Here is a 12,514-nt window from a genome sequence, read left to right as displayed (position 1 = left end):
TGGAAGAATATATACCATATAAACAGTAACCCAAAGGGAGTTGGAGTTGGCTATACTAACATCAGACAAAAGAGATTTTAAGGGAATTCCCTGGCAGTCCAGTGGTTAAGACTCTGCTTTCATTGCCTACAGCCTGGATTTGATCTCTGGTCAGGGAACTAAGATCCCATAACTTGAGTGCCCCCCCAAAAAAGATTTTAAGACAAAAATTGTTACTAGAGGCAAAAAGGCAAAGGATATAGTTTAACGTTAAAATGGTCAGTCTGTCAGGAAGACATAACTAAATATACATGCACCTAACAGCAGATCCCCAAAATACATGAAGTAAAAACTAATAAAACTGATGGGAGACACAGACAATTCAACAATAATAGTTGAAGACTTCACTTTCAATGATGACTAGAACAACCAAACAATTGATTAATAAGGAAACAGAAGACTTGAAAAATACTGTAAAAAAAACCCAAAAACTACAAACCAACTAGACCAAAGGATATTCACTCAACAAAAACAGAATATACATACAAACATCTTCATGATGTAAAATAAGCACAAAACATGTACACTGAAAGCTATAAAATGTTACTGAAAGATTAAAGATGAACTAAATAGATGAAAGATATTTCATGTTTATGAGTTGGAAAATGTTATTAAAATGGCAACACTTCTCAAATTGATGTACATACTCAGCATACTCTCTATCAAAATCAGAGTTTGGTTTTCTTTTTAATTGATCTTTTTTTTTTTAATTTGTGGTCACACTGCATGGCTTGCAGGATCTTATTTTCCTGAGCAGGGATCCAATCTAGGTCCCCAGGAGTGGAAGCTCAGAGCCCTAACCACTGGACCACCAAGGAATTCCCATCAGACCTTGTTGAGACATTGAAACAATCTAAATGTCTACTGATAGATGAATGGATAAAGAAGATGTGGTTCATACATACAATGGAATATAACTCAGGCATAGAAAAGAATGAAATAATGTCATTTGCAACAGGCAGAGGAACCAGAGATCACATTGCCAACATCCGCTGGATCATGGAAAAAGCAAGAGAGTTCCAGAAAAACATCTATTTCTGCTTTATTGAATATGCCAAAGCCTTTGACTGTGTGGATCACAAGAAACTGTGGAAAATTCTGAAAGACATGGGAATACCAGACCACCCTGACCTGCCTCTTGAGAAATCTGTATGCAGGTCAGGAAGCAACAGTTAGAACTGGACACGGAACAACAGACTGGTTTCAAATAGGAAACGGAGTACGTCAAGGCTGTATATTGTCACCCTGCTTATTTAACTTCTTTGCAGAGTACATCATGAGAAACGCTGGGCTGGAAGAAGCACAAGCTGGAATCAAGACTGCCGGGAGAAATATCAATAACCTCAAATATGCAGATGACACCACCCTTATGGTAGAAAGTGAAGAGAAACTAAAAAGCCTCTTGATGAAAGTGAAGGTGGAGAGTGAAAAAGTTGGCTTAAAGCTCAACATTCAGAAAACGAAGATCATGGCATCTGGTCCCACCACTTCATGGGAAATGGATGAGGAAACAGTGGAAACAGTGTCAGACTTTATTTTTCTGGGCTCCAAAATCACTGCAGATGGTGACTGCAGCCATGAAATTAAAAGATGCTTACTCCTTGGAAGGAAAGTTATGACCAACCTAGATAGCATATTGCAAAGACAGAGACATTACTTTGCCAACAAAGGTTCGTCTAGTCAAGGCTATGGTTTTTCCAGTGGTCATGTATGGATGTGAGAGTTCGAATGTGAAGAAGGCTGAGCGCCCAAGAATTGATGCTTCTGAACTGTGGTGTTGGAGAAGACTCTTGAGAGTCCCTTGGACTGCAAGAAGATCAAACCAGTCCATTCTGAAGGAGATCAGTTCTGGGATTTCTTTGGAAGGAATGATGGTAAAGCTGAAACTCCAGTACTTTGGCCACCTCATGTGAAGAGTTGACTCATTGGAAAAGAGTCTGATGCTGGGAGGGATTGGGGGCAGGAGGAGAAGGGGACGACAGAGGATGAGATGGCTGGATGGCATCACTGATTCGATGGGTGTGAGTCTAAGTGAACTCTGGGAGTTGGTGATGGACAGGGAGGCCTGGCATGCTGTGATTCATGGGGTCGCAAAGAGTCGGACACGACTGAGCGACTGAACTGAACTGAACTAAACTGAGACAGACCTAGAGATTATCATACTAAGTAAGACAGAAAGACAAATATAATATGATATCATATACATATGGAATAGAAATAATGCTACATATCAACTTATCTATAAAATAGAAATAAAGTCACTGATGTAGAAAACAAACTTATGGTTACCAAAGAGGAAGGTTCAGTTCAGTAGCTCAGTCATGTCCAACTCTTTGCGACTCCATGAACCGTAGTATGTCAGGCCTCACTGTCCATCACCAACTCCCAGAATCCACCCAAACCCATGTCCATTGAGTCAGAGATGCCATCCAACCATCTCATCTTCTGTCGTCCCCTTCTCCTCCTGCCCTCAATCTTTCCCAGCATCACCGTCTTTTCAAATGACTCAGGTCTTCACATCAGGTGGCCAAAGCACTGGAGTTTCAGCTTCAACATGAGTCCTTCCAATGAACACCCAGGACTGAGCTCCTTTAGGATGGACTGGTTGGATCTCCTTGCAGTCCCAGGGACTCTCAAGTCTTCTCCAACACCACAGTTCAAAAGCATCAATTCTTGTGCGCTAAGCTTTCTTCACAGTCCAACTCTCACATCCATACATGACTACTGGAAAAACCATAGCCATGACTAGACGAACCTTTGTTGGCAAAGTAATGTCTCTGCTTTTCAATATGCTATCTAGGTTGGTCATAACTTTCCTTCCAAGGGGTAAGTGTCTTTTAATTTCATGGCTGCAGTCACCATTTGCAGTGATTTTGGAACCCCCAAAAATAAAGTCTGACACTGTTTCCACTGTTTCCCCATCTATTTGCCATGATGTGATGGGACCAGATGCCATGATCTTCGTTTTCTGAATGTGGAGCTTTAAGCCAAGTTTTTCACTCTCCTCTTTCACTTTCATCAAGAGGCTATTTAGTTTTTCTTCACTTTCTGCCATAACGGTGATGTCATCTGCATATCTGAGGTTATTGATATTTCTCCTGGCAATCTTGATTCCAGCTTGTGCTTCCTCCAGCCCAGCGTTCTCATGATGTACTCTGCATATAAGTTAAATAAGCAGAGTGACAATAAACAGCCTTGACGTACTCCTTTTCCTATCTGGAACGAGTCTGTTGTTCCATGTCCAGTTCTAACTGTTGCTTCCTGACCTGCATACAGGTTTCTCAAGAGGCAGGTCAGGTGGTCTAGTATTCCCATCTCTTTCAGAATATTCCCCAGTTTTTATTTGATCCACACATTCAAAGGCTTTGGCATAGTCAATGAAGCAGAAATAGACGTTTTTCTGGAACTCTTGCTTTTTCAATGATCCAGCAGATGTTGGCAATGTGATCTCTGGTTCCTCTGCCTTTTTTAAAACCAACTTGAACATTTGGAAGTTTACGGTTCACATATTACTGAAGCCTGGCTTGGAGAATTTTGAGCATTACTTTACTTTGAGCGTGTGACATGCGTGCCATTGTGCAGTAGTTATCGTCAATGCATGGCCTATTATGTTTCATCTGAACTCTACCCACTATTCTCTCAAACAATTGTGCAGCAAATCCTAGTAATCATATCATTTCATCTGTAAATATTTTAGTATGCTTCTCTAAGGAATATGACTCTCTCTTTTTTTTTAGGAAATATAACCATTATATCATTATCATACACTAAAGACAATTAACAATAATCCCTTACTAGCAAAATATACAGGAGAAACTTTAAATTTATACAGTCATTATATGTTTTTCCCCTAATACACTTTTAAAAATATGTAATAAAATTGAATTATTTACATAACTTAGGTTCTTGAAAGTTTTCTATGAACTAATTTTTTCCTATGAACTAAATCAGATCCTACTTTTAAGTGATAAAGTACTTATGCACATGAGTAGGCTAAAGAACAGTTAACAGCTTTTTTTTTTTTTTTTTTAGCCTTGGAGCAAGAACACCTACTAGGAACATAAAACACAACTTTTACAACTATTGTTTGTTTTTTGTCTATACTATCAAGGGACGTATGATGGATACAGTGAATTTGTAAAAAACTGTCAAAATTCTAGAATTTTTGAAACCTTTAGAATAGAAGAATGATTTCTAGAAGACAGCATTACTAAGAATTGGTCATCTCAAGCTAAACTTACTATCTTATTCTTTTAACTTTCAATTTTGAAATAACTTTAAACACACACAAAAAAGAGGGTTCCTACATATATGGAGTTACCCAACTTCCCCAAATGTTACTGGAATGCCACAGTTGAAATAAGTGAGTTTCAAGAAGGCAACTGACAATATTTCCTCCAAAATTTTGGATATAAATATGTTCATTATGTATTATAAGACTCAATTTTGGTTTTCATTTTCTTAGCACTGTGACTTTTTAAACAAAAGAATATTAAAATTCCTATCATCAAGGAGGAAGTAAGCGGGTCAGGTTATAAATACTGTTAGGTAAAGCTGTTACCTGAACAACTACACCACGAGAATGTTATTTAATGGATAAATAACTGCTTGGTAAAAGGTTTGTCATTCATCAGAGCCTTTGTTTTGGCCATATTCTGTCCAACACCTTTATCTAATTGACTACTAACAAAGAATCTGAGGGGACGGCTGATACCTTTCACCACCCAGTCAGGATTCAAAGAGATTGCCATAGGATGCAACATTGACACAGAACCAACAAGACGAAATTTAGTAAGTCTAAACATTAAGGACAAAAATGTCAACTGCTAAATTAAAAGACTGAAGGAAAGTTGGCTTGGCAGTTCAGGGAGCAAGCAGTAAGGACTTTAGTTCAGCAAACTCTGTATGAGCCAATAGCGTGATGTGAGTGTCACTCTCTGAACCCAATGCAATGGAAGACGTCATTCCTCTGTCCAGGTCTGACCACCTTTAAAGCACAGTTTCAGGCTTAGGAGTTTTTAATTAAAGTATGTCAGGAGACATTAGAACATGACCAAGGAGGGTAACGCCATTGCAGAAACTAGACTTATTTTGCCGGGAGAAGAGAGGGTATGGGGATCATGACTGTTGTCTTTGTTTGGTGACGTGTCCTATGGAAGAAGGAGCAGACCTAGGATGCCACAGCAGAGAGCTGAACCAATCATGTAATATTATTTATAGCAGGCACTTTTGAGCGTTTATTTAATATGTGGTAGGCATTTATACGGAGAAGGCAATGGCACCCCACTCCAGTACTCTTGCCTGGAAAAATCCCATGGATGGAGGGGCCAGGTAGGCTGCAGTCCATGGGGTCGACAAGAGTCGGACATGACTGAGCGACTTCACTTTCACTTTTCACTTTCATGCATTGGAGAAGGAAATGGCAACCACTCCAGTGTTCTTGCCTGGGGAATCCCAGGGATGGGGGAGCCTGGTGGGCTGCCGTCTATGGGGTCGCACAGAGTCGGACACGACTGAAGAGACTTAGCAGCAGCAGCAGGCATTTATATGCCTTATCTTACTTAATATAATTATTCTATGTGGGGTTAGTTTCTATTATCATCTTAATCTCATACATTAGGAAAACAAAGGTCAGAGAGGCCAAGGCAACACACACAGCAAGTCAAAGTAGCTGATGTCCACAGTGAATTAATATTTGTAATACATTTAGAAGGTTGTTAGGACATGATAAGTACCTAATAAAAATCTAGCTGCAACAATAATAAGTATTATACTAATTATATTTAAATATTATTGTTGTTGTATTGACTTAGGCCAGTGGTTCTCAGCCTTGAGCCTTGGCTATACATCTGAATCACTTCAAAAAATACTGATGTCCAGATTCCATGCTCAGAGACACTGACTGAACTGGCCTGAGAAATGGCCTGAGCATCTGACATTTTACAAGGTCCCCAGGTAAAGAAAACATTCACAAAGACACATCTGATAAATACTATTATCGAAATATACAAAGAACACTTAAAATTCAACAATAGGATGAACAATTGGCTTAAAAAATGGGCAATGGATCCAAACAGACACCTCACTGAAGAAGATATACAGCTGGCAAATAAGTATATGAAAAGATTAAAAGAAAAGTATATACTTTCATAAGTACACGAAAAATATATGTTCCGTATCACGTCAGTAGGGAATTGAAAATTAAAATAATATTCCATTATACATCTGTTAGTATGGTGGGCAAAATCCAAAACACTGACAACAACAAATGCTGAAGGGACTGCGGAACAACAGCAACTTTTACTGCGTATGGAAATGCAAAATGGGGAAATTCCTTGGCGGTCCAGTGGTTAGGACTCGGTGCTCTTGATCCTTGGTCAGGGAACTAAGAGCCCACAAGATGCGTGGCAGTGTCAAAAAAAGAAAAAAAAGTAAATGGTACAGCTACTTTGGAAGACAGTTGAGCAGTTTCTTACAAAAGTAAACATATTCTTATGGGAGGGAGAAAGAATCAGATGAACGTAGTCAAAAGGTAGAAATTTCTAGTTATAAGGAAAAATACGTACCAGGAATGTAATTTATAACATAATAATGATAATTAACAATGCTGAACATTAAAAATGAAAGTTGCTAACAGATCATGGAAAAAGCAAGAGAGTTCCAGAAAAGCATCTATTTCTGCTTTACTGACTGTGCCAAAGCCTTTGACTGTGTGGATCACAAGAAACTGTGGGAAATTCTGAAAGAGATGGGAATACCAGACCACCTGACCTGCCTCTTGAGAAATTTGTATACAGGTCAGGAAGTAACAGTTAGAACTGGACATGGAACAACAGACTGGTTCCAAATAGGAAAAGGAGTTCGTCAAGGCTGTATATTGTCACCCTGCTTATTTAACTTCTATGCAGAGTACATCATGAGAAATGCTGGACTGGAAGAAACACAAGCTGGAATCAAGATTGCCAGGAGAAATATCAATAACCTCAGATATGCAGATGACACCACCCTTATGGCAGCAAGTGAAGAGGAACTCAAAAGCCTCTTGATGAAAGTGAAAGTGGAGAGTGAAAAAGTTGGCTTAAAGCTCAACACTCAGAAAATGAAGATCATGGCATCCGGTCCCACCACTTCATGGGAAATAGATGGGGAAACAGTGGAAACAGTGTCAGACTTTATTTTTCTGGGCTCCAAAATCACTACAGATGGTGACTGCAGCCATGAAATTAAAAGACGCTTACTCCTTGGAAGGAAACTTATGACCAACCTAGATAGCATATTCAAAAGCAGAGACATTACTTTGCCAACAAAGGTCCATCTAGTCAAGGCTATGGTTTTTCCTGTGGTCGTGTATGGATGTGAGAGTTGGACTGTGAAGAAGGCTGAGCGCCAAAGAATTGATGCTTTTGAACTGTGGTGTTGGAGAAGACTCTTGAGAGTCCCTTGGACTGCAAGGAGATCCAACCAGTCCATTCTGAAGGAGATCAGCCCTGGGATTTCTTTGGAAGAAATGATGCTAAAGCTGAAACTCCAGTACTTTGGCCACCTCATGCGAAGAGCTGATTCATTGGACCCTGATTCTGGGAGGGATTGGGGGCAGGAGGAGAAGGGGACGACAGAGGATGAGATGGCTGGATGGCATCACTGACTTGATGGATGTGAGTTTGAGTGAACTCTGGGAGTTGGTGATGGACAGGGAGGCCTGGCGTGCTGCGATTCATGGGGTCGCAAAGAGTCGGACACGACTGAGCGACTGATCTGATCTGATCTGAACAGACTAAGTCCTAAGAGTTCTTTCCCATCACAAGGAAAAAGTATTTTTTAATCTGTAATATATCTATATGAGATGATGGATAATCATTTCATGACATATGTAAGTCAATTAATTATGTTGTGTTCCTTAAGATTACACAGTACAGTGTGTTAATTATATCTCAATAAAAATGGAAGAAAAAAAAACATTCTTACCATACAATCCAGAAACTGTGGTCCTTAGTATTTATCCAAATGAGTTGAACACTTATGTCCATGTAAAAACTTACACCTGGGTCTTTCAAAAGCAGTACTTATATTGCCAAAACTTGGAAACATTCAAAATGTTCTTCAGTAGGTGGATGGATAAACTCTGGTACTTCTCGACAGCAGAATATTATTTGGCCCTAAAAAGAAGCAAACAAAAAAATGAGTTATTAAGCCATGAAGAGAACCTTACATCCACATTATTAAATGAAAGAAACCAATATGAAAGAGCTATATATGATTTCAACTATGCAACATTCTGAATAAGGTAAAACAACAGACTCAGTGAAAAGATTAGTGGTTGTTAGGGGCTAGGCGAGAGTGGGATGAATAGGTAGAGCACAGGTGATTTTTAGGGCAGTGAAATATTCTCTATAATATTATAATGGCGGATATGTCAAGCTATGTTTGTCTAAACCCACAGAATATATATAACACTAAAAGTGAACTCTAATGTAAACTATGGAATTTGAGTAATAATGGTTTATTGACATAGATTCATTGTCAGAAATGTACTAGGTTGTGGAGTACTTTTGACAGCTGTGCATGTATAGGGGCATTTACAAAACACTTGCATGTATAAAAGATTTTTAAGATTTATTTCTTCTCCATAGGAACTGTCTTCCTATTGCCAAAAACTAGGCCCTTTCTCTCTCCACTGCTGGAGGATTTTTCCAATCTCTCAGTTAATCTCCTTTTCTAGGTAGTTCCTATTAGCTATTCTGGTCACTCTTGCCCTATACATCTTTGTAAGACTCTTTAGAACTTTTCTCGGAGAAGGCAATGGCACCCCACTCCAGTACTCTTGCCTGGAAAATCCCATGGATGGAGGAGCCTGGTAGTCTGCAATCCATGGGGTCGCTAAGAGTCGGACACGACTGAGCGACTTCACTTTCACATTTCACTTTCAAGCATTGGAGAAGGAAATGGCAACCCACTCCAGTGTTCTTCCCTGGAGAATCCCAGGGACAGGGGAGCCTGGTGGGCTGCCGTCTATGGGGTCGCACAGAGTCGGACACGACTGAAGTGACTTAGCATAGCATTAGAACTTTTCTAGTCAACGTTCTAGTCCAGAGCTTGCTACTTTACCTCAGCATAAATTCTGTATCGCACACATTTAAGTCCCTGCTGACTTTAGCTCCTATTTTCTCCATCATTGCTTAACGCTGGCTTTTGCTTGAGGCACAGGTCCTCTTTCCTGTTTCAGAACTGATCAGGCTTTGCTTTATTCTTCCTCCTCCCTTGCAGTGTTCACATTATACCCATTTCTTCAAGGTCCAAAATAAATGCCACTTCCTCCTTGAAGACTTTCCTGGCAGCTCCAAGTCACACTCATAGCTCTCAAATAATTATTCTTATGTGCTGTAGTTGGGACAAGATAGTGGAATCCTCAACTCTTATCTCTTAATTTGACCTATGAGCAGGAGACCTAGGAACTTTACCTGCTATAATGGGACATGTATTTATAGATATTCGACGTGCAAATGCGTAATTTAAAAAATACTAGTTCTTCAAAGATATGCAGCAGAAAGGAACACGCCTCAAATACTAACACGCGTTTTTGTTTTTTAAATACAGTGGGTGTAAGGTCATGGGTTTACTTATCTCACAAACCAAGGGATTCATTTCTTGATTAAAAAAAAAAGAAAGCTATATCACATTTCCAACTAATTACGTCTCAGATGTCTCCAAGCGCTTCTCATAAGCAGGCATATTTTGTTTTCAACGCGTGTGAAATAAAACGTTCGAAGGGAATAACTACGGACATACTTAAGATCACAACCCATAGAAAAAAGTCGAACACACTCGAGGTACTGCTGCTTCCTGGGAACGCCACCGGGCCTGAATTCAAACCTTTTGGAACCTCAGCTCTCTCGTCTGTACAGTGGAGAGGATACTCGACAATATTTACCTCCCAGGGTTGTGGTTAAAGGTTTTCTTTCTGAACTGCCGGGCAGTTTGCCTCCCAGGACCGAAGGGTGGCGCTTTTCTTCCCGCGACGCACTTCCGTGCGCGAGGAGGGGTGACCAGCGAGGAGGGGAAGCTCTCGCCGGAGGCCGGGTCGCAGAGGCGGGCGGGAGGCTGGGCCAGAACAGGTTGGGCCGCAGCTTTGACGTGCAGCGTGGGGGCTTTCAGCAAGAGCACGCCAAGTGTATACACACCGTGCAAAACACGCTGAGCGTGCGTGTACCCGTGTGCGCGCGGTGCTGGGAGTGCGCTTGAATTGACAACGAAACGTGAAGGCGCAGAGTGTACGATAGCAAAGCGACAGCTGACGAGGCCGAGGAAGCCGGAGACCTTCGGTAGCGGCGACGAAGCTACCGGTCGCTCCGAGCCCCGGGGCTCTGCGACCCTGCGCCTCGGGCCGACGGGTCTCCACAGCGCCCCACGTGGCGACCGGCGGGGTCGCAGCCAGCGGAGCCCATTTGCTCCGCCTCCGCGGCGCACTGCTGCCCTCCTCAGCTTCCCCGCCCGGCTCTCCCCCGACCCTCCTCCCTTCCCCCTCCCGGATCGCGATGGACGCGGCCTCCCCCCGCCGCCGCCGCCGGCTGCACGGCGCGGGCCTCTAAACTGCAGGGCCTGAGGAGCCGCGTGCCGGAGACGGGACGTGAGCTGGCTGCCGCCGGTCTGGGGAACCTCTGGCTTTCCTGTCAGCAGGTCCCTGCGGAGGAAGGGGAGGGACAAGGCGCGGCTTTTCCTGTGCCGCCAGCCCGGCTCGACCTGCGCGGCCTGCGGCTTCCTGGGAACTCGAGCGCCGCGGCCGGGCCTGGCTCAGCCCGCGGCCTGCTTGGAGCTGGACCGGAGCGGTTTGGGACGACAGGCCTGGGTAAGAGCTTGAGGAAAGGGGACGCAGGAGCGTCTTCGGCGGTCGGAAGGGTCAGGCCTGGTTCCGAGATCAGGGATGCCTGGCAGTAGCCTGGGAGCGAGACCCCAGCCCCTGGTGAGGTCGGCGGACTGCCGCCGACTCACCCGCTTGGCCCCTTTGTTTACCTCCCCCGACCCTGCCCACGGCAGGCCCCGGTTTGTCCGAGCCTGAGCCCATGGCTGGCCCCCTTGTCCTTGAGAAAGGATCGCCGCCCGACGGGGCCAGGGACGTCCCGCCGGGCCTCGGAGTTCCGGGCGCCGCTCCCGGGAGACCCATCGCCCTGCCTGCTCCGGCCTCCTCCTCTGGGGTAGAGAGGCTCGCAGCTCCACCTCCAAACTTACCCTCCTCCTCGACACAGGTAGCTAACTTAGCCGGGTTTGGTTCGGGAAAACCGGAGCGCGGTGCCTGCGTCTCCCGCGCCGGGTCGGCTGGGCCCCGAGTTTTGGGTCACCCTTGCAGATCGCCGCCGTTGGGTGCCCACCGGAACCTGCCGCTGGATTTATGCACCTGCAGCTGGGTTACATGGGACCCAACGCTGTCCTCTCGTCAGAGTGCTTATGAGTTTTTGTATTGACTTGCCTGTTGTGGCTGCTTCTCTGTTGTTGCTGCTGCTGTTTTTAACCAACTGCCCCGTTCGGTGAGGATGGGGAAGGAGGACCGCAGATTGGCCTGTGTTCTGATCTGTAACGTGTTAGTCCATTGCACTTACTTGTAGCATTTCTTTTTAAACTTTTAAGAACAGTTGCTGCTACTGCCAAAATTCCTAATCAAATCATAGATCTTGTATATCGTTTGTATTTGGACATCTTAAGGATAGCAGTAGATTGAATCAGCAGAATTTAAGAAATTGAAGGTAATTTTAAAGTAGAGACTTGATTTGGAGGGGAATTGGATCAAAGTGCTAAGTTTCCTTAAAATACTGAATCTAATCCTTATCAGAAGATCAGCTTTGGATGACGGAGGGGGAAAGAAGTTTTCTGGGAAAAAAAAAAAAAAGAACCCTTAGTAAGGTGTTGTTTGCCTTTTGGCAAACACGTTCGTGATAGCAATAGTGGGATCCGAAGCTTGTTTGACTGACTTTGACAAAGACGGCTCTGGTTTCCAGTTTAAGCAGCAGCCTAATCAGCTTATACTCTTGTGCAAAACTGGTTTTATTTAGTACAATGTATGAAGTTAAACCCGAGGAATAAGGAAAGTTGGATAACTACAGTTAAGTACACTATCCAAACATACTTACGAGTCTTTTCTAATTCCTAGGGCACCAAGAAAATCTGGCTCTAGCCGATGTAAAAGAAGAGAAAAAAAAATTAAGCCCACGCTGTTCAGTTCTGGACATTTAAAGGACTTTTTGCCTTTGCTTTTTAAATTTAAGCAAAGAAGCCTAAGAAACAATGGCAGATGTGGACCCAGATACATTGCTGGAATGGCTGCAGATGGGACAAGGAGATGAAAGGGACATGCAACTAATAGCCCTTGAACAGCTATGCATGCTGCTTTTGATGTCTGACAACGTGGATCGTTGTTTTGAAACGTAAGTACAGCCCTTCGTCATCTTCATTTGGGGGTGCTGTAGTGACATGTATATAACATGTT

General features: G+C 43.1%; 1 protein-coding gene and 1 long non-coding RNA gene across 8 annotated transcripts in view; one reads left to right on the top strand and one right to left on the bottom strand.

Moving 5' to 3' along the window:
* LOC113879925 overlaps positions 1-10,490 on the bottom strand; it is a 58,326-nt gene extending 47,836 nt beyond the window's left edge. Inside the window, exons 1-2 of one of the 2 annotated variants that reach the window (XR_003507521.1) lie at positions 9,968-10,490; positions 8,005-8,195 (exon numbers count right to left, since the gene is read on the bottom strand). This is a non-coding gene — a long non-coding RNA (uncharacterized LOC113879925). The remainder of the gene's footprint in view (positions 1-8,004; positions 8,196-9,967) is intronic. The other variant, XR_003507522.1, reaches the window with a different exon arrangement.
* Positions 10,491-10,527: 37 nt separating this feature from the next.
* The window catches only part of HECTD1 (HECT domain E3 ubiquitin protein ligase 1), a 77,349-nt gene continuing 75,362 nt past the window's right edge, over positions 10,528-12,514 (top strand). For 5 of the 6 annotated variants that reach the window (XM_027521768.1, XM_027521765.1, XM_027521767.1 and 2 more), the window contains exons 1-2: positions 10,528-10,882; positions 12,179-12,452. In XM_027521768.1, the coding sequence (XP_027377569.1) occupies positions 12,313-12,452 (140 nt within the window). In that variant the 5' untranslated portion in view covers positions 10,528-10,882; positions 12,179-12,312. The remainder of the gene's footprint in view (positions 10,883-12,178; positions 12,453-12,514) is intronic. The other variant, XM_027521763.1, reaches the window with a different exon arrangement.

The sequence above is a fragment of the Bos indicus x Bos taurus genome, chromosome 21, assembly GCF_003369695.1.
Source record: "Bos indicus x Bos taurus breed Angus x Brahman F1 hybrid chromosome 21, Bos_hybrid_MaternalHap_v2.0, whole genome shotgun sequence".
Taxonomy (NCBI): Eukaryota; Metazoa; Chordata; class Mammalia; order Artiodactyla; family Bovidae; genus Bos; species Bos indicus x Bos taurus.
The sequence above is the reverse complement of the archived record's forward strand: the minus strand, read 5'-3'. Positions and strand labels throughout refer to the sequence as shown.